Source organism: Thalassophryne amazonica, chromosome 3, assembly GCF_902500255.1.
Source record: "Thalassophryne amazonica chromosome 3, fThaAma1.1, whole genome shotgun sequence".
Taxonomy (NCBI): Eukaryota; Metazoa; Chordata; class Actinopteri; order Batrachoidiformes; family Batrachoididae; genus Thalassophryne; species Thalassophryne amazonica.
The window spans coordinates 125,071,102-125,098,938 of NC_047105.1; the positions used below are offsets into that span (position 1 = coordinate 125,071,102).

A 27,837-nucleotide genomic window follows, 5' to 3' on the forward strand; every position below is an offset into this window, starting at 1 on the left:
AAGTTGTTTGAACCTAAGTTTGTCAGTTAGAGTGCAACAAGTGTTGAACTAACTTCTAATCTTAAGTTCAAACAACTTATTTAATTCAGGCTTTACCAATTGTAATGCTTTTTTAAGTTGGTTCAACTATTTTCTTTTTCCAGTGCAGGAAATATTGCTTGTTTGTCTGAGTGTCACTTTATGCTGAAGCAGCTCTCAGTTCAAGATCACAATATCTTTGTCCAAGAATTCATTGTTCATTGTCTGTACTTGTGTGACACGGGCACGCGATGTTCAGCCTCGTTTTTCCACAAACAGTCACTCCTATGGAGGGAGACTGCAAAATCACTTTAAAGTGAAAGTTGCCCAGCAATGTAACTTGAGCCTAATTTATCACACGTGATATGAACTTAAACGAGAAAAACTCAAACCACATGAACTTATTCTCTGAGGGCGTTTTGGGCAGTTTAAGTGCAGAAAGCCTCAACCTCCTTCCTCTCCAGTAGCTCTAACACTGAGAGAAGATCCCAGGAGACTGTGGGATTAAAAGATGGAGCAGAAGAACTTCTGTGGGTGAAGGTGGAGAGCCTGGAGGAAGAAAATGAAAGAACAGAGGGGAATCTTTCTGTCACAATGTGATTACAGCCTGTCTGTGTCTTGTTTTGATCTGTTCCAGATGGGCTCCTACTTTGGCTATGCTGTGGCTGTAGTCGACATCAACAACGACGGGTGAGTGACACAAAGATTCTGGTGATGCCATAAATTTAAGGAAGAGAGATAAAGTGAGGCATGCACACTCATTTAAAAAAAAAGATTAGAGTGATGTGACTTTTTGGAAAGTTCTCATCATCACCCATCTGTCATCAATATTTCCCGTCGTCATGTAAAAAAACGTTTCTGTGCCTTCAGTCTGCCTGAAGTTCCTGTGAACAAAACTACTTAGGACACTTTCACTTCCTCAACCCATAGTTACAGTTGTCCACCCCCTGAGAATGTTTGTGTGTTTGGAGATGATTAGTGGAGTGTGTTTATGGGAACAGTACCAAGTGTAGTTACAGTTCAGTCCCTGGACAAGTTAACACATACTACATCTGCACATGGCGGTCTGCCTGGAACACGTTTTCATGTGTGTCTCTGTTTAAACAAAATATTATTAACTCAAAAGTTTAAATTGAAATTGGACCAAAAGCAGGTGGAGGTGTTGAGAATCACCACGGACTAAGGGACCGGTCACATGGCACACGGCGAGCTGGACGAAGGATAAAAAGCCATAAAGTCACAAATCATCGGGAAAAGGTTGACTAATGATCCTGCACCTTTCCTTTCCTCATCACAGGATCCTGCAAATCAAGAACGAAAAAACAAATGGAACAAAACCGAAACTAATGAAAGAAAAACGACTACCTTGACGCTTTAAACAAAATCAAAATGAAACATTCATGATGATGTGATCGACAACAGGTATAAACGCGAGAGCAGCCAGCCCTGTCCTCGTATCCACAATACGTTGCAGCTGCGGGATTTTTTTTTACATGTTGTGCAAATGTACATAAATCAAAGAAAATGTGTGAGGACCAAATAATGAGAGAGCACAGAACATTATAAGAACAGTGAATGTACTGTTTAAATATAAGACAATCATATTACTGGTAATGATTTGTAATTGATGCCTGATGACTTGACAGACTGTGTTGGAAGTGAGGAAACAAATGGATTTCGTTTTGTCTGTTAAAATATTGAATTCCTGTTATAAATAGCAGAGAATACAAGATTATCATTCTTCTGTTGGGTGGGTAGGTAGAGTTCCCATGGGATAAAAAAGCTTTTTAACCTACCATCCCTGGTTCTCAAGACCAGGCACATAAGTGGCTCTACTCTACTCTATTCTACTCTCCTATTTTACTCTTCCTTTTTAGATATTTAGATATACCTTTGTACACTGGCATAGTTCCACCTTAGAATTGGAATATAATATATAAGATATATCTTACTGAATTTTCATGAATGAACTGATATGAATGAACTGATGCGTTCACATCAGCCAGCTACACAGAGGCTCCGTGCGTCCAACTGTCTATGCCCATTCTGTGCGCGGCGCGCCAAAGGACACCGCATCATGTGGACTATAACTCTCGAGGTGGACGTGACATTTGCCTCGTCAGCTGGCCGTTGACATGATCAGCTGGATACTTCCACATGGGGCAGCCTGGCTGATGGAGGCTAAAACTCTCTCGCCTTGATCAGACATCTTGGCTGAATGAAATGATCTGGATCCTGTATCAGGATCCTGCACTTGTTACCAGGGTAACACAAAATGGGGGTGTGTCATTGGTGGAGCTGAGAATTGGTGGCTCCTGATTGGATGAAAAATGAGGTGATACAGACCCTGGTATTTTGTATCGCTCTGTTTTAAGATTTGTATCACCCTGATTTTATTGCTATAGTTAGGGCAGTAAAATTGATAGGACAAGTGCATGATTTAACAGTGTAGGGCAGAAGACAGTATAGGGAAGACATTATATGTTCATTATATTATTGTATTTTTGTAATCATTGATTTTTGTCACACTTAAGAATGGTGAAAAAAATGCCCTTATTGTCACTGAAAACATTTTCAAGCTATTTGTCCAAGCTGTCTCCTCCGTTCTCCCTGTTTCTTGTCTCCTTGCATTGTTTGCCTCGCCAGTCTAGATGACCTTGTAGTAGGAGCACCAATGTTCATGCAGCAAGGTTCTGGTGGACGTCTGGAGGAGTTGGGTAAGGCGTACATCTACCTCCAGAGGGGTCCTTTGCAGCTGGAACCGAGCAGCTCCCACCTCATTGGTCCCCGGGCCTTCAGTCGATTTGGGACCTCCTTGGCTCCACTGGGTGATGTTGATCAGGATGGATTCAACGGTATAAAACAGAAATAAAGTTTGCTGATATTAAGTTTGGATTGCTGGCAGTCGAAAGTTTAGTGTACATTAAATCAAAATCTATTGCACATTGTTTCTGGAAGGAACCTGTACAAACATGGGGTGAACATGCAAATGCCACACAGAAAAGTCCAGGTCAGACCCAAACCTGGAACCTTCTCTCTGTGAGGCAACAGTGCGAACCACTAAACCCCTTGTCAAATGATGACAAAATACGAGGTCTTTTAGAAAAGTATTGGACCTTTTTATTTTTTGCAAAAACCTGATGGATTTGAATCACATGTGCTTGCATGAACCAACCTTGAACCTTGGTGCGCATGCGTGAAATTTTTCACGCCTGTCGATTACGTCATTTCCTGGTAAGTAGCCTTTGTGTGGGACGTGTGCTGTGCGCTCGGCGGATTTTCATTTAAAGGAAAAAGACGGAACGACTGAAGCAGCGCCGCATCAAATTTTGTCAGAAACTGGGCGACAGCCAGGTGGAAACCATTCGGATTATTCAGACGGCTTTTGGTGACGATCCTATGGGCATCACACAGATTAAGGAGCAGTACAACTGGTTTAAAGACGGACGCACAATGGTGGAGAGCGAGCCATGCTCCAGTCGGCCATCAACATGCCGAAATGACCAGATCATTTCAAAGTGAACACTGTGGTGATGCGGGACCGTCGTGTGACTATCCGAGAAATTGTGGAAGAGGTGGACATCAGCATTTTTTCAGCACATTCCACTGTGACAGAAGATTTGGCCATGAAAAGACTGGCGGTGAAATTCAAGCTGCTGCTAATGGCGGCGCAAAAGCACCTTCATGTTGAAGTCTCACAGGACATGCTGTGACATGCCCATCTCTTCCACAATTTCTCAGATAGTCACACGACTGAAAAGTCACCGAAAGCCATCTGAATCATCCGAATGGTTTCCACCTGGCTGTCGCCCAGTTTCTGGCAAAATTTGATGCGGCGCTGCTCCACTCGTTCCATCGTTTTCCTTGAAATGAAAATCTGCCGAGCGCACAGCACACATCTTCACACAAAGCCTGCTTACCAGAAAATGATGCCATCGACAGGCGTGAAAAAGTTCATGCATGCGCACGAAGGTTCAAGGTTGGCTCAGGCAAGCATACGTGATTCAAATCCATCAGGTTTTTGCAAAAAATAAAAAGGTCCGATACTTTTCTAACAGACCTCGTAAATTGCCCAGGTCTCTTTTGAAAAAGAGATTCTTGATCTCAACAAGACTTACGAGGTTAAACAAAGTTCATATATATATATATATATATATATATATATATATATATATATATATATATATATGAGCTTATGAATATATGATATTATATATATATATATATATATATATATATATATATATATATATATATATATATATATATATATATATATATATACGAGGTCTGTGAGAAAATAATCCGACCTTTTTATTTTATGCAAAAAATATATGGATTTGATTCATATGTTTTTACGTCAGCCAAGCTTGAACCTTCATGCGCATGCGTGAGTTTTTTCCACGCCTTTCGGTTGCGTCATTCGCCTGTGGGCAGGCTTTGAGTGAGCACTGGTCCACCCCTCTCATCGTTGTTTCATTGCAAGGAAATAGCGGAATGATTTGGGCTTTTTTTTTCCATCAGAATTTTTTCAGAAACTGTTAGAGACAGGCAGCTGGAAACCATTCGAAAAATTTATCTGGCTTTCGGTGAAAATTTTATGGGCTTCACAGAGAATAAGGAGTGTTACTACAGCTTTAAGGACAGCCCACAATGGCGCGCCGCGCTCCGAGCCGCCATCGAGAGGCAGAAACCACCACATCATTTCTAAATGGATGGCTGTGTTTAGCCGGGACCGTCGTGTGTTCTTTCTCTGGTTATCACAAGAGCTGGACATCAGCCATTTTCCGGCAGATTTCATTTTTAACAAGAGATTTTGTCATGGAAAGCCGCGCGGAGGCTTCGCGTGTCACGACGGAGCCGCCGATGGAGTGAGACAAAGGAACACCTCCGTTTCGGAGTGTCAGAGGACAAGTTGGGACAAGCCCAGCTCTTGTCTTGCTCCATCGGCGGCTCCGTCGTGATGCGCGAAGCGTCCGCGCGGCTTTCCATGACAAAAACGATATGGATTTGAATCACGTGTGATTGCGTCAGACAAGCTTGAACCCTCGTGCGCATGCGTGAGTTTTTTCACGCCTGTCGGTTGCGTCATTCGCCTGTGAGCAGGCTTTGAGTGAGGTGTGGTCCACCCCTCTCGTCTATTTTTTTATTGCGAATAAATGTCTGAATGATTTGGAGCTTTGCTGCATCAATTTTTTTCCAGAAACTGTAAGAGACCTCCAGGTGGACACACCGCGATGCGTGGTGGAGCAGCTTCTCTTTCCATGACAAAAACTCCTGTGACAGTGAAATGTGCCGTTCATTTTTAAACTGGACACTGTCTTGATCTGGTATGTCGTCTGACTAGCACAGGAATTGTGAAAAGACGTGGACATCAGCACTTTTCCGGCACATTAAGACAGACGTTCGGAGGAGTTCCGCGCGTCGCGGTGCAGCCGCTCGGCGCAAAGAAACGCTGTGATGAAGCCTCACAGGACATGTTCTGGTATGTCCAGCTCATGCACAATCACAATCAGATATTCACACGACTGGAAAGCAACCGGAATCCGTCTGAAATCCACCTTAAGACCTCGTATATATATATATATATATATATATATATATATATATATATATATATATATATATATATATATATACCTGGTAAATCTTGCTGAAGTCAAGGATCTCTTTTTCAAAAGAGACCTGGGCAATTTATTTTGTCATCATATATATATATATATATATATATATATATATATATATATATATATATACACTCAGCAAAAATATAAACGCAACACTTTTGGTTTTGCTCCCATTTTGTATGAGATGAACTCAAAGATCTAAAACGTTTTCCACATACACAATATCACCATTTCCCTCAAATATTGTTCACAAACCAGTCTAAATCTGTGATAGTGAGCACTTCTCCTTTGCTGAGATAATCCATCCCACCTCACAGGTGTGCCATATCAAGATGCTGATTAGACACCATGATTAGTGCACAGGTGTGCCTTAGACTGCCCACAATAAAAGGCCACTCTGAAAGGTGCAGTTTTATCACACAGCACAATGCCGCAGATGTCGCAAGATTTGAGGGAGCGTGCAATTTTCATGCTGACAGCAGGAATGTCAACCAGAGCTGTTGCTCGTGTATTGAATGTTCATTTCTCTACCATAAGCTGTCTCCAAAGGTGTTTCAGAGAATTTGGCAGTACATCCAACCAGCCTCACAACCGCAGACCACGTGTAACCACACCAGCCCAGGACCTCCACATCCAGCATGTTCACCTCCAAGATCGTCTAAGACCAGCCACTCGGACAGCTGCTGGAACAATCGGTTTGCATAACCAAAGAATTTCTGCAGAAACTGTCAGAAACCATCTCAGGGAAGCTCATCTGTATGCTCGACCTCCTCATCGGGGTCTCGACCTGACTCCAGTTCGTCGTCGTAACCAACTTGAGTGGGCAAATGCTCATATTCGCTGGCGTTTGGCACGTTGGAGAGGTGTTCTCTTCATGGATGAATCCCGGTTCACACTCTCCAGGGCAGATGGCAGACAGCGTGTGTGGCATCATGTTTGTGAGCAGTTTTCTGATGTCAATGTTGTGGATCGAGTGGCCCATGGTGGCGGTGGGGTTATGGTATGGGCAGGCGTCTGTTATGGATGAAGAACACAGGTGCATTTTATTGATGGCATTTTGAATGCACAGAGATACCGTGACGAGATCCTGAGGCCTATCCATCCATCCATCCATCCATCCATTTTCTTCCACTTTATCCGGAGTCAGGTCGCGGGGGCAGCAGCTCAAGCAAAGCCGCCCAGACCTCCCGATCCACACACACCTCCTCCAGCTCCTCCGGGGGAACCCCAAGGCGTTCCCAAGCCAGCCGAGAGATGTAGTCCCTCCATTGTTGTGCCATACATCCAAGAACATCACCTCATGTTGCAGCAGGATAATGCACGGCCCCATGTTGCAAGGATCTGTACACAATTCTTGGAAGCTGAAAATGTCCCAGTTCTTGCATGGCCGGCATACTCACCGGACATGTCACCCATTGAGCATGTTTGGGATGCTCTGGACCGGCGTATACGACAGCGTGTACCAGTTCCTGCCAATATCCAGCAACTTCGCACAGCCATTGAAGAGGATTGGACCAACATTCCAAAGGCCACAATTGACAACCTGATCAACTCTATGCGAAGGAGATGTGTTGCACTGCATGAGACAAATGGTGGTCACACCAAATACTGACTGGTATCCCCCCCCAATAAAACAAAACTGCACCTTTCAGAGTGGCCTTTTATTGTGGACAGTCTAAGGCACACCTGTGCACTAATCATGGTGTCTAATCAGCATCTTGATATGGCACACCTGTGAGGTGGGATGGATTATCTGAGCAAAGGAGAAGTGCTCACTATCACAGATTTAGACTGGTTTATTAACAATATTTGAGGGAAATGGTGATATTGTGTATGTGGAAAAAGTTTTAGATCTTTGAGTTCATCTCATACAAAATGGGAGCAAAACCAGAAGTGTTGCATTTATATTTTTGTTGAGTGTATATATATAGTCTGTCTGTCTGTCTCTTGGTTTGCTTGATCGTCACGTGTGAAGGCAAAAGTAACAAAAAACCTTGTCAATGTTGTAAATGTAGTTATATTGAGATGACATATGATTCTCTCCAGTCATTTTTTCTTTTTCTTTTTCTTTTTTTTTTGGGGGGGGTAATCAGACCTTGCCATTGGCTGTCCTTATGGAGGAGATGACCAGCAGGGATTGGTTTTTATTTATAATGGTCACTCTAGCGGACTGAAGGACACGCCTTCTCAGACTCTCTCTAGCCAATGGGCTTCCAGCTCTTTTTCTGCCAACTTTGGTTTTTCTCTCAGAGGCACCATGGATCTTGACCAAAATGGCTACCCAGGTACTGTAGAGACCAGTCCCGCTCTGGGCCTCTCTGAATACAAAATCTTATTTTTGTCGCACGTTCAGTTAACTGATTTTGCTGTTTTTGTTAGATCTGATTGTTGGTGCTTTTGGAGCAGATAAAGCAGTCTTATACAGGTATGTCAAAGCACTTAGAGGTTCTATGACAAATGCAGTCGGGGCCATAAGTATTTGGACAGCCACGTTTTGGGGTTTTTTTCTCTCAGTGATGCAGTCAACGTAGGTTTGTGGTGTAAACCTTCAGCTTTAATTCAAGGGGCTTAACAAAATATTGCTTTAACTATGTATAAATTGCAGATATACTTTATTAACACAGTCCCTCCTTTTTCAGACATTAAGTAAGTGAAAAAATGAAATGTCAGGATTATTTTTAATACAAACCGTGACTTTTACAGCCAGTGTTCAAGACAAGTTGGGATATATATATATGAACAATATATATGAACATTTCCAAGTCACTGAATAGATCTTGAACTTAATTTACATCAGTCAGTAAGAAATTCAAACGGTATGGTCAGTTTGAAAATCAAAAACAGGGTGACCATGCAAAAATTAGATGAGTGATGGAAGCCACCAAGACACCTACTATGACACAGTTCCAGACTTTGGCTGTGATTAGAGAAACTGCACCGTGCAAGTTATACAGCTTCATAATAGAGTGAAAGACAGAAAGATTTTCTGAAAAAGAAGACCCGAAATTTCAGCTAAAATTTTTCAGAAGGCACATTTGAGTCAAGAACCTAAACTTGCTGTTTTGTTTGTTTCTTTGTTCGTTTTTATAAAAACCCTTTCCCTGTGCCACTCTGCCATAAAATTTTGACTCTGCAACAGACTAAAATTGCACCATGCACAGTTTCTCTAAACACAGCCACAGAAGCCTATAACTCCTTCAGCATTGGCATGGGTGTCTTGGTGGCTTCCCTCGCGTGTCTGGCTGGCATGGACATTTGTTTTTTTTTTCTTCTTTTCAAGCACAATACTGTTTGTATTCCTTAAAGATTCATGTAAACGAAGTCCAAGACCTATTCCGTGACTTCAAAGTGTTCTACTCTACTCTATTCTACTCTTCCATTCTATTCTTCTTTTTTTTTGATATTTAGATATACCTTAGTATACACTAGTAGAGTTCTACTTTAGAATTGGAATATATTATTGAAGACATACCTTACTGAATTTTCATGTATCCATCACCTGACTTGTCTAAAGAAATCTGGCTATAAAAGTGATGATTTGTATGAATAATGTTTGTGATGATTAGTTATTCCATTTATACAATCTTTGTTAAGCTTAAAACGTGCACTCCAAGCACATCTTTTGTATGTCATTTTTCACTCCACTGTGGTACAACACAGAGACAAATGGGAAAATTGTGTCATTGTCCAAATACTCATGATCCTGACTGTATGAAGCTCAATGAAGAAGCAGAAATCATGTTGTTTCAGGGCGCGGCCAATCGTGAGTGCCAGTGCATCTCTCTCCGTGCAGCCGACCATGTTCAACCAGGAGGAGACATGTGACCTGTCGGCGGGGAATGACACAGTCACGCTGTCCTGGTACGGAAGCTCAATTCCTTTATTAGTGCCTGCACATTTACACAGTTTAAACATAATTTGGTCAACAAATTGTTATTGGGTTAACAGGAGAGTTTAAGGGCAGCTGAAGAGCCTTGTGACAAAAACAGAACAAGTTCTTGTAAATGTTATGTAATGCACAACACAGGCCTCATGACCGTGTCAGATGACTTCATGTTCTGCTCGAAATGAATCTCAGGATTCTAAGTGAACTAGAGACATTCGTCATGAAATGCCCCGCGTGCAGTACTATTTTTCATGTAAAGTGCAGTAGTATGTACATGTGTGGGGTAGGTATTTGGTTGAACCCTCATGTGTTTGATGTAAACTGGGATACACAGTGGAAAAATTGGAGATTGACATTATATTTATTTAGAGGATGTGGCCAACAGTGACCATAAAAAGTTGGTAGCCTTCGAAAAAATGCAACTATTGATAAATTTTTAAAACTAGGTCAAGGTCACCGGCCTTGGGACCCATGTGAAGTTCTCCTCCAAGGCACGTACCCACCAAATATGGACGTTTTTGCAAGCAATAGGTGCAGAGGTACATTGCGGCGAACAAATTTCAGGCAAAGGATTTGACAATTGTGACCATTGGTGACCTTGAAAAGTAGATCAAGGCCCATGCGAAGTACTCCTCCAAAGCATGTACCCATCAAATATGAAGTTTCTGTGAGCAATAGGTGCTGAGCTACGTTGCAGCAAAGGATTTGGTAGTTGTGACCATTGGTGACCTTGGAAAGTAGGTCAAGGTCACCGGCCTTCAAACCCATGCGAAGTACTCCTCCAAAGCATGTACCCACCAAATATCAAGTTTCTGCAAGCAATGGGTGCCGAGCAGTGTTGTGGAAAAGGATTTGACAGTTGTGACCATTGGTGACCTTGAAAAGTAGGTCAGAGTCCCCATACTTCAAATGGAGGAGTACTTCGAATCCATGTGAAGTACTCCTCCAAGGCAAATACCCACCAAATATGAAGTTTCTGTGAGCAAAAGGTGCCAAGCTACGTTGCGGCAAAGGATTTGAAAGTTGTGACCACTGGTGACCTTCAAAAGAAGGTCAAGGTCACTGGCTTTTGAACCCATGTGAAGTACTACTCCAAGGCATGTACCCACCAAATATGAAGTTTCTGCGAGCAATAGGTGCTGAGCTACGTTGCGGCAAAGGATGTGACAGTTGTGACCACTGGTGACCTTCAGTAGTAGGTCAAGGTCACTGGTCTTTGAATCCATGTGAAGTACTCCTCCAAGGCATGGACCCACCAAATATGAAGTTTTTGCAAGCAATAGGTGCTGAGCTACGTTGCGGCAAACGAATTGCGGCTGGACGGACGGACGGATGGACAGACAACCCAGATGCTATATGGCCCGCCTCGCGACACAAGCGCCGCACGGGGCATAAAAATTCATCACCCTTTCAACATGAATGGAGCAGTGCCTGAACTGTGGGACGTTTTTAGACGGCCGTGACAGACGTTTGCCAGAGTATATGGTGTTTTAGTGTCTGTGCAGTAGGCGGCTACATGTTCTTCTTGTTTCTATGTTTATTGGTGTTTCTGCTGCCTTGCAAACAAAGAGGAGATGAGGGGAAAAGAGAAAGTGGGAGAGACGTGGAGCAGCTATATGGAGAGATGAAAAGAGGGTGAAAGGGAGGAGAAAGTGTGCAGTGTTGAACATGGGAAAGGTTGGAAAAAGGTTGTAAGGCTCTTAAAATAAGTGACGCTGTGTTTTGTGCAGCTGTGTGAGGCGTTCATTGGCATCATGTTCCCTAAACTGCACATAAATCAGTCTTCATTTTGGCCACATTAATTTTAGCCACATTTATATTAGTTGCTTATTGTTAATTTTATTTTGCAGTAGATTTCATTGGGGGAAAACCACAGACCATTTTGTGAAGGTTTTCTCTGTGAAAATTATATATTGACATAAAAAACATATTTTTGTTTGAATGTGGCAAATACTTTCCCTTAATTTCCTCAAGGAAAAAGTGGTTTTGTACCGAAGTGAAAAATGCAAAACAGGAACTACACCAAGTCACAAAATCTCAGTATGATTATTGACAACAACAACAACAAAACTTTTTTTCAGATAAATAGAGATGTGCCATTTCAAGAAGGAGCAAACTTAATTATAAACTCAAAACTACAAAAACTAAAACTAGAGTGCATACCTCAGCCAGGGTCAGCTGACAGAGGGAGAGGTTTAACGCTTGGCCTGAAGGTCTTCATGATATCATGAAACATGCTGACATTAAAGCCACAATCTCATGTTGTGTAGTGTGTAGCCCTTTGTGATGTCATAAATCAGGTTTTTATATAACTGAAAAATAGATAAAAGGAAGGTCTCTCTTAAGCCCTCTGAGGGGTTTAGGTTTACATGAGAAGGTGGAAAACTGTAATTTCACCACTGGATGTCTGTAATATGCACAGGATATGAAATCTTGATATAAATGACAGAGACGGGAATGGCTCCTCAATAAACAGGTGCACCTCCATCACTTATCAATAAAATAGAAAATTGTCAGGCTTCTGTGCTTTTTCTTTTTCCATGTTCTATGCTCTGTGAAAAAGCAGATCCACCTTGACAGACACTCTCTGTCATCTCCTCATGTGTCTGTCTACTTTTTTGGCTGTTTGTCCTCCGTGCAGAGGTGCACTCGGAGCGGGTATCAAAGAACAGGTGGTGTAGAGATCTTCCATAGTAAAAGTAAGTCCCTTCGGCTGCTCCCTTGTTTGCACTCGGGGTCGCCACAGCAAATCCAACATGGATCTGCATGTTGAATTGGCACAGGTTTTACGCCGGATGCCCTTCCTGACGCAACTCCACATTACATGGAGAAATGTGGCAGGGGTGGGATTTGAACCCAGAAACTTCTGCACTGAAACCAAGCGCATTAACCACTTGGCCACTACCCCTGCTGTAGAGATCTTCCATATAAACACAAAACAAACATCACATCAGTCTTTGTATTTAATATATGGCTTTATTTTTTTAACTGCATATGACAGATGATGCACAGCAAGGTTGAGGTGCTGACATGAATATGATCTCATAATTTCAGAGAATATGTGTGAACAGATTGATAAAGACATTCTGCTTATATAGTATAAATGTCAAATCATTGCTGTTGCTTGGTTGATTGTCTTCCAAATATCTCATCCATACAAGAGAATATTTACTTATGTGTATTTTCATGGCATTAATATAACCTGAATTTAGGCTGCATTAATGCCATGTCTTTTCTTGCTTGCAATGGTGGTGGACAGGGTGACGGATGAGATCAGACAGGAGTCTCCATGGACTATGATGTTTGCAGAACTGTAATGAGAGTAGAGAGCAGGTTGAGTCTAGTCTGGACATGTGAAGATATGCTGAGAGATATGCTGAGAACGTGTGTGAATGAGAGGGAGCTCAGTGGAATAGTGTGATTACAAGGAGTAGAACTGGTGAAAGTAGATGAGCTTAAATATTTGGTGTCAACTATCCAAAGTAATGGAAAGTGTAGTAGAAAGGTGAAGAAGAGAGTGTAGGCAGGGTAGGGAAAGGTGGCAGGAGTGATTTGTGACCAAAGAATATCTGTAAGACTGAAGGGGAAAGTCTACAAGACAGTAGTGAGACCATCTGTGTTATACGGCTTAGAGACGGTGGCACTAACAAAAAGACAGGAGGCAGAGCTGGAGGTGGCAGAGCTGAAGATGTTGCGATTCTCTTTGGGAGTGACAAGAATGGACAAGATTAGGAATGAACATATCAGAGGGACAGTTCAGGTGGGACGGTTTGGAGACAAAGTCAGAGAGGCGAGATTGAGATGGTTTGGACATGTGCAGAGGAGGAACCCAGGGTATATAGGGAGAAGGATGCTGAGGATGGAAACACCAGGCAGGAGGAGAAGAGGGAGGCCAAAGAGGAGGTTTATGGATGTGGTGAGGGAGGACATGCAGGTGGTTGGTGTGACAGAGGAAGATACAGAGGACAGGGTGAGATGGAAACGATTGATCTGCTGTGGAGACCCCTAACGGGAACAGCCGAAAGACAAAGAAGATTAATATAACTTGAAGTGATTTATACAGATCATTTTTCAGAAGGTAAAAGTTGCTGGAATCTGTACAAATGCACAAAAGTGCAGTTTGTAAAAATAAACGAAATGGCGCATTCAGGCGGGAATAAAATCACTGATAAAGAATATGGTATGGTAAAGAATATGTAGAAATAAATAAAGCTGCACCTGTTGGCAGGTACCGGCAGATCTGTTCTCCAGCTTTGAACTGCAGACTTTTGTGATAAGCTCTGATACTCCAGTCCTGTGTGCACTGGTGTATCGCCCTCCAAAGCCAAATAAAGACTTCATTCAGGACTTTACTGACTTTGTGGCCAGCTTATCATTGAATTACGATCACTTTCTGATTGTTGGGGATTTTAATATCCACGTCTGTTGCGAATCCAAGCTGATGGTTAAAGACTTCTTGGATTTGATTGACTCTTTTAATTTGACTCAGTCTGTGTCAAGCTGTACGCACGACAAGGGGCATATTTTGGACATTGTGCTCTCTTTCGGTCTTAATCCTAATGTAATTGAGATTTGTGAAACCCACTTCTCTGATCACTTTGCTTTTTATTCTCTTTAACGTTGTCTCGGAGCGTGGTCAGTCCATGCGCCATGGCGCGCCGGGTGCGCACATTCAATACTGAGTCAGCCGCCCAGTTTTCTGATGCTTTTCATGAAACGTATAGAAACGACTCAGATAACGCAACTCCTGATGAACTCCTTTCTTATTTTAATGGTGTGTGCACAAAGGCTTTGGACTCTGTGGCTCCTTTACAGCTGAAGCACTTACAGCCTACGGCACAGTCTTGGTTAAACGAGTACACTCGTGAACTCAGGCGCTCTTGTAGGCGTGCTGAGCGACAATGGAAAAAAGACCATCTTCACGTTTCCTTGCAAATACTGAGGGACAGACTGTCTGAGTATCAGAGAGCAGCTGAAGCTGCTAAAACTAGATTCATGTCAGATCTGGTGTCCTCAAATTGTCATAAACCTCAGGTGCTTTTTAACACTCTGAATTCGCTCATTAATCCTCGTGCGAGCAATATCACTGTGCCCTCTGCCAGCCTTTGTGAAGATTTTCTCTCTTATTTCAGAGATAAAATCTCTGATCTTAGATCATCTCCTGTATTTGAGGTGGAGTCAGCAGATCCATCCATGTGTCATGCTGTTTTTGATTGTTTTAATCTTGTATCTATTTGTTAGCTCACTAAAATTGTTAATCATCTTAAGCCTTCTTCCTGCACTTTGGACATTGTTCCAGGTCATTTGTTTAAAGATGTTTTTCAGTGTATTGGTCCATACATTGCTGAACTTGTGAATGCTTCTCTATCAAGTGGCTGTTTTCTGTCAGCTCTTAAACATGCTGTAGTCCAGCCACTCATCAAAAAGAGCAATCTTGACCCAAATGTGTTGTCCAGCTATAGACCGATCTCTAAATTGCCATTTGTGTCTAAAGTCTTAGAGAAAGCTGTCTATGACCAATTGCAGGCTTATCTGGATTTTAATGAAATAGGAGAGAAGTTTCAATCTGGTTTTAAATTAAGACACAGCACTGAAACAGCCCTTTTAAAAGTTTTTAATGACCTTCTTTTAACTGTTGATGCAGGGAACTCTGCGGTTCTTCTGCTTATAGATTTATCTGCAGCCTTTGACACAGTCGACCACCTTGTCCTTGTGACTCGCCTCGAGACGCACATAGGTACTAAGGGTTCAGCGCTAAATTGGTTTCGGTCCTATCTTTCCAACAGAAGTTTTTCTGTTAATGTAGGACAGTACTCTTCCTCTGTGTCTCCGCTTAAATATGGCGTGCCCCAGGGCTCAATTTTAGCACCACTTCTCTTTGCTTTGTACATGATCCCTCTTGCGTCTGTTTTTAAAAAGCACAAAGTCTGTTTTCATTGTTTTGCAGACAACATTCAGATTTACCTTCCTGTAACTTCCTGGGATACCCAGGCTGCTGTAAAAATACTACAGGACTGTCTGAATGATGTACAAGTCTGGATGAGAGCTAATTTTCTGAATCTTAATAAAAATAAAACTGAGATTTTAGTGTTCGGGCAAAGTAACCCTCTACAAGGACAAGACAGTGTTATTGGTCCTCTGTCCACTTTATTGCTGCCTTTTTGTAAAAAATCTAGGGGTGATGGTTGACCCAATGTTTAGATTTGATAAGCACATCAGCTCTGTCATCAGGGCCAGCTTTTTTCAACTGAGGGGTCTTTCTAAAATTAAATCTTATTTTACTCGAGTTGATTTTGAAAGAGCTATCTGTTGTGTGGGCCGCTGAAGAGGAGGTACTGCTGGCCCACCACCAGAGGGTGCCCTGCCTGAAGTGCGGGCTTCAGGCACTAGAGGGCGCTGCCGCCTCACGGGAACAGCCGGGAGTGACAGCTGTCACTCATCAACTCATGACAGCTGTCACCTATCTCCACTTCATCAACCACTCCATAAAAGCCGGACGACATCTCCACCCCGCTGCCGAGATATCGCCTACCATTGGAGGTAATATTCCTCAGCTAGATACTGTGACGTATTGCACTTAACAGTTTGTTTATCCATTACAGAAGGACCTAATTGCTTGTGTCAGCTGGAGGCTGAACCAGTCGTTGACGGCAGGGTGACAGATTTCACCCTTCACGACTCGTAAGACAAGTAACTGGTCGGGTTTAGTGGACAGACTGTGTTCAGTATTGCGGAGGTGGAGGTGTAATTCCCACCTGCATTGCTGACTGTGTTACTGGGTGTGCACACACCCACACCTAACTGTTTCTGCTTCCTGCCAGCAGTACCAGATCCGACAGCCGGAGACGGTGGCCACCTGGGGACTCGGGACTTGGGGGCTCCAGTATCCTCCGGGTTCGGTGGTGGTGGAAATCATGTGGGATCCGGTTCTTCTCTGGACAGACGTCTTCTATCCTCGAGCCTGCCCACACGTCACCTCTGTAGATTGACTACATACAAATTCTGTAACCGTCTGTATTTCATTGTGCACATTCACAACAGTAAAGTGTTCTATTTTCGGCTCATTCATTGTCCATTCATTTACGCCCCCTGTTGTGGGTCACTACACTTTCACAACAGCTATCCATGCATTTATAACGTCATGTCTGGATTATTGTAATGCTCTCTACGTTGGGCTGGACCAGCACTCCCTACAGCGCCTGCAGAGTGTACAGAATGCTGCAGCCCGCCTTTTGACTAAAACAAAGAAGCATGAGCACATCACCCCTGTGCTCTCCACCTTACACTGGCTCCCTGTCAGCTTTCGTGTTAAAACAATCAGCAAAATTTTATATTTAAGTGTCTGCACTGTATAGGCACAACGTATCTGAGTGAGCTCTTGCAGCCGTACACTCCACATAGGGATATGAGGTCAGCTGATGAGCTTCTCCTGGCTGTTCCTAAAGCCAGGCTTAAATCCAGAGGTGATGGAGCCTTTTCTGTGGCAGCACCACAACTCTGGAACGATCTTCCGCTGACTGTCAGGTCCTCAGAGTCTGTGGGACAGTTTAAGTCCAGACTGAAAACCCATCTCTTCTCCCTGGCTTTCAACACTGGCTAAGTGGTATATGCTTTGCTCTGCTATTTTGCTCTGTATTTTAAATTTTTTATTTATTCATTTATTTATTTATTTGTTTTTATTCTTTTCCTTTGTTAATATTTTACACTTTTTTATTGCTATTAATGTGCTGTGAAGCACTTTGGTCAGCTGCAGCTGTGTTTTAAATGTGCTATATAAATAAATTTGAATTGAAGTGAATTGAATTGAATATGTACATGATTCCATTACATCACATCCCCATGAAAATATAATCCTGTTCCAACAGGGCTTCACACATAACACAAAGTTGAGCAAATGAGGCCAAAACCGGCCGAAAAAGGCTGAACTGGCGAACCTCGAAAAATTCCAGCTGCTGTCGTGAGGGATAGATGGTCGAACAGGCGTGCACAGATGCTGCACGATCCCGTGGTGATGGTTTCATGCATGCTTGTGCACACGCACAAACACAGTGCGACCACATGAGAGGTGTGATACCACATCGCACTCACACAGCAGCAGAAGCAATTAAATGTTGGACAAATGTAGATAAATCAAAGAAAGTCTGCGAGGACAAAATAATGAGAGAACACAGAACATTATAAGAACTATGATGGTACTGTTTAAATGTAAGACAATCATGTTACTGGTAATGATGTGTAATTGATGCTTGGTGACTTGACGGTTTGTGTTGGAAATTACGAAACAAATTTAATTCCTGTTATAAAGAGCAGAGAATACAAGAATTATCATCCTTCTGTTTCTTCATATTCATGAACCATGGTCATGGACGTAAACAAGGAATTAATGAACTGACATGAATCAATTAATCAATCAATTTTATTTATATAGCGCCAAATCACAACAAACAGTTGCCCCAAGGCGCTTTATATTGTAAGGCAAAAGCCATACAATAATTACAGAAAAACCCCAACAGTCAAAACGACCCCCTGTGAGCAAGCACTTGGCGACAGTGGGAAGGAAAAACTCCCTTTTAACAGGAAGAAAACTCCAGCAGAACCAGGCTCAGGGAGGGGCAGTCTTCTGCTGGGACTGGTTGGGGCTGAGGGGAAAGAATCAAGACATGATGTGGAAGAGAGCAGAGATCAATCACTAATGATTAAATGCAGAGTGGTGCATACAGAGCAAAAAGAGAAAGAAACACTCAGTGCATCATGGGAACCCCCCAGCAGTCTAAGTCTATAGCAGCATAACTAAAGGATGGTTCAGGGTCACCTGATCCAGCCCTAACTATAAGCTTTAGCAAAAAGGAAAGTTTTAAGCTTAATCTTAAAAGTAGAGAGGGTGTCTGTCTCCCTGATCTGAATTGGGAGCTGGTTCCACAGGAGAGGAGCCTGAAAGCTGAAGGCTCTGCCTCCCATTCTACTCTTAAAAACCCTAGGAACTACAAGTAAGCCTGCAATCTGAGAGCGAAGCGCTCTATTGGGGTGATATGGTACTATGAGTTCCCTAAGATAAGATGGGACCTGATTATTCAAAACCTTATAAGTAAGAAGAATTTTAAATTCTATTCTGGAATTAACAGGAAGTCAATGAAGAGAGGCCAATATGGGTGAAATATGCTCTCTCCTTCTAGTCCCCATCAGTACTCTAGCTGCAGCATTTTGAATTAACTGAAGGCTTTTCAGGGAACTTTTAGGACAACCTGATAATAATGAATTACAATAGTCCAGCCTAGAGGAAATAAATGCATGAATTAGTTTTTCAGCATCACTCTGAGACAAGACCTTTCTAATTTTAGAGATATTGCGCAAATGCAAAAAAGCAGTCCTACATATTTGCTTAATATGCACATTGAAGGACATATCCTGATCAAAAATGACTCCAAGATTTCTCACAGTATTACTAGAGGTCAGGGTAATGTCATCCAGAGTAAGGATCTAGTTAGACACCATGTTTCTAAGATTTGTGGGGCCAAGTACAATAACTTCAGTTTTATCTGAATTTAAAAGCAGGAAATTAGAGGTCATCCATGTATTATGTCTGTAAGACATTCCTGCAGTTTAACTAATTGGTGTGTGTCCTCTGGCTTCATGGATAGATAAAGCTGGGTATCATCTGCGTAACAATGAAAATTTAAGCAATGCTTTCTAATAATACTGCCTAAGGGAAGCATGTATAAAGTGAATAAAATTGGTCCTAGCACAGAACCTTGTGGAACTCCATAATTATCCTTAGTCTGTGAAGAAGACTCCCCATTTACATGAGCAAATTGTAATCTGTTAGATAAATATGATTCAAACCACTGCAGCACAGTGCCTTTAATACCTATGGCATGCTCTAATCTCTGTAATAAAATTTTATGGTCAACAGTATCAAAAGCAGCACTGAGGTCTAACAGAACAAGCACAGAGATGGGTCCACTGTCTGAGGCCATAAGAAGATCATTTGTAACCTTCACTAATGCTGTTTCTGTACTATGATGAATTCTAAAACCTGACTGAAACTCTTCAAATAGACCATTCCTCTGCAGATGATCAGTTAGCTGTTTTACAGCTACCCTTTCAAGAATTTTTGAGAGAAAAGGAAGGTTGGAGATTGGCCTATAATTAGCTAAGATAGCTGGGTCAAGTGATGGCTTTTCAAGTAATGGTTTAATTACTGCCACCTTAAAAGCCTGTAGTACATAGCCAACTAATAAATGTAGATTGATCATATTTAAGATCGAAGCATTAATTAATGGTAGTGCTTCCTTGAGCAGCCTGGTAGAAATGGGGTCTAATAGACATGTTGATGGTTTGGAGGAAGTAACTAATGAAAATAACTCAGACAGAACAATCAGAGAGAAAGAGTCTAACCAAATACCAGCATTACTGAAAGCAGCCAAAGATAACGATATGTCTTTGGGATGGTTATGAGTATTTTTTTCTCTAATAGTTAAAATTTTATTAGCAAAGAAAGTCATGAAGTCATTACTAGTTAAAGTTAAAGGAATACTCGGCTCAATAGAGCTCTGACTCTTTGTCAGCCTGGCTACAGTGCTGAAAAGATACCTGGGGTTGTTCTTATTTTCTTCAATTAGTGATGAGTAGTAAGATGTCCTAGCTTTGCGGAGGGCTTTTTTATAGAGCAACAGACTCTTTTTCCAGGCTAAGTGAAGATCTTCTAAATTAGTGAGACGCCATTTCCTCTCCAACTTACGGGTTATCTGCTTTAAGCTGCGAGTTTGTGAGTTATACCACGGAGTCAGGCACTTCTGATTTACGGCTCTCTTTTTCAGAGGAGCTACCGCATCCAAAGTTGTGCTCAATGAGGATGTAAAACTATTGATGAGATAATCTATCTCACTCACATAGTTTAGGTAGCTACTCTGCACTGTGTTGGTATATGGCATTGGAGAACATAACAAAGAAGGAATCATATCCTTAAACCTAGTTACAGCGCTTTCCGAAAGCCTTCTACTGTAATGAAACTTATTCCCCACTGCTGGGTAGTCCATTAAAGTAAATGTAAATGTTATTAAGAAATGATCAGACAGAAGGGGGTTTTCAGGGAATACTGTTAAGCCTTCAATTTCCATACCATAAGTCAGAACAAGATCTAAAGTATGGTTAAAGTGGTGGGTGGACTCATTTACATTTTGAGCGAAGCCAGTTGAGTCTAATAATAGATTAAATGCAGTGTTGAGGTTGTCATTCTCAGCATCTATGTGGATGTTAAAATCGCCCACTATAATTATCTTAGCTAAGCACTAAGTCAGACAAAAGGTCTGAAAATTCACAGAGAAACTCACAGTAACGACCAGGTGGACGATAGATAACAACAAATAAAACTGGTGAATGAATTCACATCAGCCAGCCACACAGATGGTCCATCCCCGCATCCATCTGTCTCAGTCCAGTCAGCATGCGGTGCGCTGAAGGACACTACGTCATGTGGACTATAACTCATCTGGTGGACGTGACATTTGCCTCGCCAGTTGGCTATTCACATGATCAGACGGACATTTTCACACGGGGCAGGCTGTCTGAAGGTGTCTGCAGTGCACACTGAGGCACACCTGAAGGCGTTTCAAAGGTGATATGTGTTTTTATTTTTCCCCATGTCATCATCGTTTGCAGACGCTTGTGCACCACTTTGGCTTGTACATGGGTGATTGGAGCACATGTGACTATGTGTTTCCCAGCGTTGTGTTGCGCTGACGCGACATCTGTGATGTGGAGTGGCGCAAGCCACAGGAATGCAATTACTGGCCATGGTCAGCTCCCTCCCTGCTTGATTTAGAATGACATCCAACCCATGATGTGACAAACGCAAAACTCTAGTGAATGTGAGCGAGTGTGACCATGTCAATATGGACATCACCGACGAGCAATATGCCCACTTGTCTGCAGCAGCAAAGCACTCACATGAATGGGTTCATGGTTCCAGGATGTGGGGCAGTTGAGCTGCCCATACTGTTAGGCATGACAGTTAGGCTGTCACATGACAGACGGACCGTGTGGACATTCCGATCGTGTCTAACATTTTTCACCGTCATGAGAGCCTGGTGACACGTGCGTTGCAGTGGAGGTGATGTTCTTCATGGCACGATATGTGTTCTCCAGCTGTGAGTACCAATGACACAGTGGTCAGCTGCGATGATGCATGATGATCGCCTTGGTGAACGCGTGTGTGATCATCTGACAGCTTCAGTGCACCTACGTACGGTGGCATCATCTGAACGCGTGTTACATGATGTGGCTGTCCATTCAGATGGCATGCTGACACTGTGACATGCAGCTGGTGCAGCTGGGTTTTTATTTTTATCTCTTTTAGTGGTCTGGGCACGCTGCTGGCAGGTGATTCCACCTCCAGCGGGACATGCTGGATATGCCATGATGGGTGTTCCACAGCTGTCAGATGTTCCATCATGGACATGACAGCCATCCAGATGTGTGCGCTGCACTGGACAGCGATTGCACTGCACTCCGGCCACCATTTGACCCTTCGGCACCTCAGCCAAAACCTCGACAATGTTGGATGGTGGTGTGGGGGGTGCAGACACGACACACTGACCGTCCTTTGGGCATTCATCAGCTGGACTGCAGCTCGAAAGTGGTCGTCTGCGCTCTACATTCATGCTGGCCATGCGAATGTCCCCACATTTTCTAATTTCCCTGTGAGTAATGTTGGATGTTCGTGGGTGGCACCTGGACTCCGGCCATTTGACATGCCGTGCAAATGTCGCAAGCACAATCCGATGGCAGTGCAACCTCATCTTGCCCGCCGTTCAAATGGGTTTCCAGTGCGAGCGACACGCGAACATAGAGTGCATGTGTTGTGGCCGAATGGTTGTGGCGACTGCTGTATGAGGTGTTCAAGGCAGCTCTGAATTTTCACGAGTGGCATTCAAATCCTCCTTGGTGAGCCATTCGGCCTCAGTCGTGTTATGTGTGAATGGGCGATTTGGCACACAGTTTTAAATTTTGTCTCATTTTCGTTTTGATAAAAACATGGAGAAAGAATTGTTTTAGCTGTGTTATAAATGTAACACGTTTCCACAGCCATTACAATTAACTTGTTGATGCTTTTCTTCTTTTTAATCAAGCAGATAGCTCAGTGGATAAGGAAGTGGCCTGTCAATATGTGGACTTGGTTTTGAACCCTGCTTATGCTACCTGTCCGTCTTTAGACGAGGCACTTAATCTTCATAGTCTGAGTCCATCAAGCTGTTAATGAGTACCAGCCTTTTGAACTGTGTCTTGCTGGTGTCCCCGTTCAGTGGGAGTCATAGAATCTGGAGATAAGCCTGTTGTGTATAGGACTTAGATCTTCTTTTTTATTTCAACTTATACACCGTACATCACTTGTGTGTGCGCACAAGCATGTGTGTGCAGTTCGTGTCTGAAGGTTGTGGTAAATGTTTTTGTCTGTCTTCAACAGTGTCAGCGTTGGTTTCTGCCTGCAGGCTAACGGCGTGCACCTCCCCTCTCGACTAGGTGAGACACACATGGTCCTGATTACTCTGTGTTCTTGTGTGACCACAAGTATGCTGCATCTTACTGTGGTCAATTAGCCAGTTAAATTGGAGATAAAAAAAAAACGATCATGTAAATAGAGGGTTTGGTGGGCTGCAGGACGTCTCTGCACAGTCGTCATCACGCCATCCACAGCAGAGTGTGGACAGACTCTGAGTGATGTAAATAACAGTGCTGTACCGTAATCATGTTCACTGCTGACGGTTTGTGTGTGTGCACGTGGTGATGCATACATATGAGCTGCGTGTTTGTGTGTTGATGCACACATTTCCAGAAGTCTTTGAGTGTCTATACATATTCACCATTGCCTTGTGTGTGTGTGTGTGTGTGTGTGTGTGTGTGTGTGTGTGTGTGTGTGTGTGTGTGTGTGTGTGTGTGTGTGTGTGTGTGTGTGTGTGTGTGTGTGTGTGTGTGTGTGTGTGTGTGTGTTCCAGGCTTTGTTGTGGAGGTTCAGTTAGACAGCATGAAGCAGATTCAGACGGATTCTGTCCCGAGAACTTTGTTCCTGGACAGCCAACAGCCGGCTCTGGTGCAGACTGTCAGCCTCGCAGATGGAGAACATTTCTGTCACAACACCAAGGTCTACCTGCGGGTCAGTCACACAAGTGCTTTCCCCACCTCACGCAAAGGCCGATGTAACAGTTTATCTTCTCCCCCTGGATATACTTCCCCTCCAGGGGGAGGGTTTTCTTACACTCTGATTCTTGATACAGTTACACTCAGGGCTGTAAGTACTTAGAGAGTAACACCATTTTTGGCCTCTGTACACCATCAGAGTGGGTTCAACATAAATATTACACAGTTGGATTTCAAGTAAATCAGCCAACATATAGATATTATCAGTTATCAAGTTGTTCACCAATGAATGATAAATGTTGTATGTTTTTCTGAAGGGTGTAAAAAGCCATATTCATTGGTAAACAACTTGATAACGATTTTATCATATACGGTGGTCCCTCGTTTATCGCAGGAGTTACGTTCTAAAAATAACCCACGATAGGTGAAATCCACAAAGTAGTCAGGGTTATTTTTTTACAATTATTATAGATGTTTTAAGGCTGTAAAACCCCTCACTACACACTTTATACACTTTTCTCAAACAGGCATTAACATTTTCTGACTTTTCTCTCCTGTGTAAACACTCAAAGTTCAAACCTTAGTAGAAAAAAAATAGAACATTTTCCTATAAATAATTATGATGGCTTTTAGAACTAACGAATTTAATTTTAACGATCAACCTACGAGGTTGGACACGTAAGAAATTATTAATAGTGACTCACCAGTATTTCACAGTTCCTCTGACCGCGGCTCTTCATCGTGGCGCCGCTCCGCTGTCTGGATTGGCTAATTACTCGGGTGGTATGAAAAATATTACCCGTCCGCGAATTACTATTGCTATTTATGCTTTAGTGTTTTATCCAATCATATTAGCGTATCATTTATAGGTATATGAAAAATACATATACCAAACATATACTGTGTCACAGTACGACAAAAAAGTATTTAGACAGACCATCCTTAATAACTGATTGAATCTACATGAACGAGACAAGTGAGGGAAGCCATCAAGACACTCAGGGCAAGTCTACCAGAGTTGTAAATTTCAGTGGTTGTGATTGCAGAGACAACAGATAACATTTGTGTGTTGTGTGACTATTATCACATTCGTGGTTGAGTAGAACAGAGAAAGTTATTGTTGGTATAAAGAAAAGACATATCCACTCTCACCTTGACGTTACCAGTAAGCTTTTTATTTTGAATCACCAGTTATATAGCTTGATGATGAAGTGGTATCGAGGAGGATTTTCTTAAAATGCAGACCTGAAAGTTTATCTTCAAATCTACATATTGGTGGTTGGGCAGTATTTCTGCAGACCCTGCTGCAGCTCCCTCAACATCATCATCATCATCATCAACATTGCTGCCAGATCTGACTATATCTAATAAATCGCAGCCATCACTTTTGAATAAAAGCTCAGAAGCTTCGTTATCGGACACAGCAGGGTTCGTTTCATTCTGTCAGGCATTGGGATGTTTCTGTGTTCGCTAAAATATACGTCACATGCTGAAAAATGGTGAGAAATGCTGAGTAAGATGTTTTCCAGAAATGGGAGAGGGATAATTAGCAATAAAATACATTACTCACTTTATACACCTAATCCAGTTAAGGGTCGCAGGGGGCTGGAGCCTATCCCAGCAGTCATAGGGTGTCAGGCGGGGTACACCCTGGACAGGATGCCAGTCTGTCGCAGGGCGACATATAGACAAAGACACAGTCACAGTCGCACACACACCTACGGACAAATTAAATTTGCCAATCCATGTAACCAACATGTCTTCAGATGTGGGAAGAAGCCGGAGCACCCGGAGAGAACCCACACAAACACAAGGAGAGAGAACACTCAAACTGCACACAGAAAGGCCACAGGTGGGAATCAATCCCATGACCTTCTTGCAGGAGGCAACAGTGCTAACCACTAATCCACCGTGCTGCCCTACAATACATCAGTGACCACTAATTATTGCCGCATGTGTTCAGACAGACTTGCAATCATGAATATTTTGATGTTGTGTTGCTAACCGGGACGTTAAATAACGTGCGACATGAACTTTAACCTTTTCCAGAAGCTGCGTCAACTTCTCGGAACTCAGAGGTATCTGAGTTGGACTGTCACACTGAGGAAATATGCATTGTCATCAGACAAATTAGTATTAGTGGGGGATGTGATGGTCTAGCGGTTAAAGCGTTGGGCTTGAGACCAGAGGATCCTCCGTTCAAATCCCAGTCTGACCGGAAAAATCACTAAGGGCCTTTGAGCAAGGTCCTTAATCCCCACAGTTGCTTCTGGTGTGTAGTGAGCACCTTGTATGGCAGCACCATCACATCGGGGTGAATGTGAGGCATTACTGTAAACCTTTTTGAGCATCTGATGCAGATGGAAAAGTGCTATATAAATGCAGTCCATTTAGTATTCCAGATCTTTCTTTTAGAAGAAATAGAAGCCATGTCCTCCTCATCAAAAACAAAAAATACCTTCCAGATTGTTATCAGCAACAAGTCCACAATGATCTGGGGGTTGTGTCAGTACCCTTGGCAAAGATAATATACTGTTCTGTGATGGCAGCATTCATGAAGAAAAGTACATTGCACTTTTAGAGCATCATATGCTTCCTTCAAGACAACATCTTTTCCAGGGATGTCCTTGCATTTTTCAACAAGACAATACAAGATGACATTCTGCACACATTACAGAGGTATGGCTGCAGAAGAAGAGGGTATGGGAAGTGGAATGTCCTGTGTACAGTCCTGACCTGTCCCCAGCAGAGAATGTGTGGAGTTTTGAATCTAAAAATGCAATGAAACTTTTGCACACCTAAAGATGCGTTTGCAGGAAAAATGGGACCAAATAACACCTGAAACACTTCATCGCTTTGTAACCTTAATGTCGAAATGTATTTTTACCGGAGGCCAAAATATGGCCATTGGGTATTGCGATGATTTCGCATCCGTCCGCCTGTGCTCAGCATAGGTCCAGGATCTTCAAACTCACAGGAACCATTCTTGGGACACAGACCTTGGACATGTTCAAAGATGGCTCACCTTGACTTATTTTAAGAGGTCAAAAGGTCACATTCTGTTTCCTATTTCTATGCTAATATTAGCTGATTTTTAAGCTAAAATTTTTACACCAAGGATATTTTAGCATTCTATGATATTGACTATTGTGAGAAGGAACGGCAACATTACAAAGTGGTAAATACTTCAGCATCCCATCTTTTTTTAATGTATCTCAAGCCTGAAATGCAGGAATGGATGATATTAACAAATGACATGAAGTTTCATGTTCCGTACCATCCCAATGTTTCCTGATTTGGGGTTGTAACACAGTGTTGCCACAGTTACTTTGAAAAAGTAATCCAATTACTGATTACTGATTACTCAGTTGTAAAAGTAACTAAGTTAGATTACTAGTTACTTTTTAGTTATTTTCTCCAGCTGCCGACAACAACCCTCTGCCACCTCAACATGACAGTGATACCTGTTTTGCCAAAACTCACTTTATAGTAACCCTTTCTTGACTTCAATGAAAATAAATACTTGTTTTATAAAAAGTAAAGTAAAGACCTCTTTCTTGACCTCATATTTAACTGTTGACAGCACTGTAACAGTAAAACCTGCAATTTCTAACCTACATTGTTTATAAATGTAACTATTAAATTCTTTCTAACATTTAAATTCTCTCTAAACATTTTACTTGTTGAAATTATCATTATTATAAGTAGTATTAATAGTTGTAGTAAAAAAAGGCTTCAAAACTGGACCTTTAATCTAGGGGTGTTGTGGGGGCGCACATCCTTGCCCCATGCCCCCATTCCATCTGGAGTCGCCCCTGCTTTGGTGTTTGAGCACAAAGAATGGATAACATTTATTTATGCAGAAAACAGGACCAGATTTACAGGTAAGAAAGTTTTATTGCGTTTTCACATCATGTGGTCCTCAGAAAGAGAGTTTAGGTGCATTTGAGTGGAAAATAGTGTTAGTTGTTGATGCGTCACGGAGGATCAGCTGTTTTTAGCGAGTAGATACGGAGCGGCTCAGCTCAGAATTCTAAATAAAGGAGAAAAAAGCATAAAAATGTCTTTGTAAAGCTCAGTGCAGGTGTGCTGTTGTCACCGTGCTTTAAGAGGTGAGGACGAGTCGTAGCTGCTGCAGAAAACCGTGGATGAAAATTTCACAGCTCGCTTAAA

The 27,837-nt window shown here is 42.4% G+C and overlaps 1 protein-coding gene across 1 annotated transcript in view; it reads left to right on the forward strand.

Moving 5' to 3' along the window:
- The window catches only part of LOC117507546 (integrin alpha-5-like), a 215,658-nt gene that overhangs the window by 84,470 nt on the left and 103,351 nt on the right, over positions 1 to 27,837 (forward strand). The window contains exons 11-17 of the mRNA XM_034167411.1: positions 656 to 708; positions 2,665 to 2,873; positions 7,739 to 7,930; positions 8,025 to 8,070; positions 9,396 to 9,506; positions 22,994 to 23,049; positions 23,523 to 23,680. Coding sequence (XP_034023302.1) covers positions 656 to 708; positions 2,665 to 2,873; positions 7,739 to 7,930; positions 8,025 to 8,070; positions 9,396 to 9,506; positions 22,994 to 23,049; positions 23,523 to 23,680 — 825 coding nt within the window. The remainder of the gene's footprint in view (positions 1 to 655; positions 709 to 2,664; positions 2,874 to 7,738; positions 7,931 to 8,024; positions 8,071 to 9,395; positions 9,507 to 22,993; positions 23,050 to 23,522; positions 23,681 to 27,837) is intronic.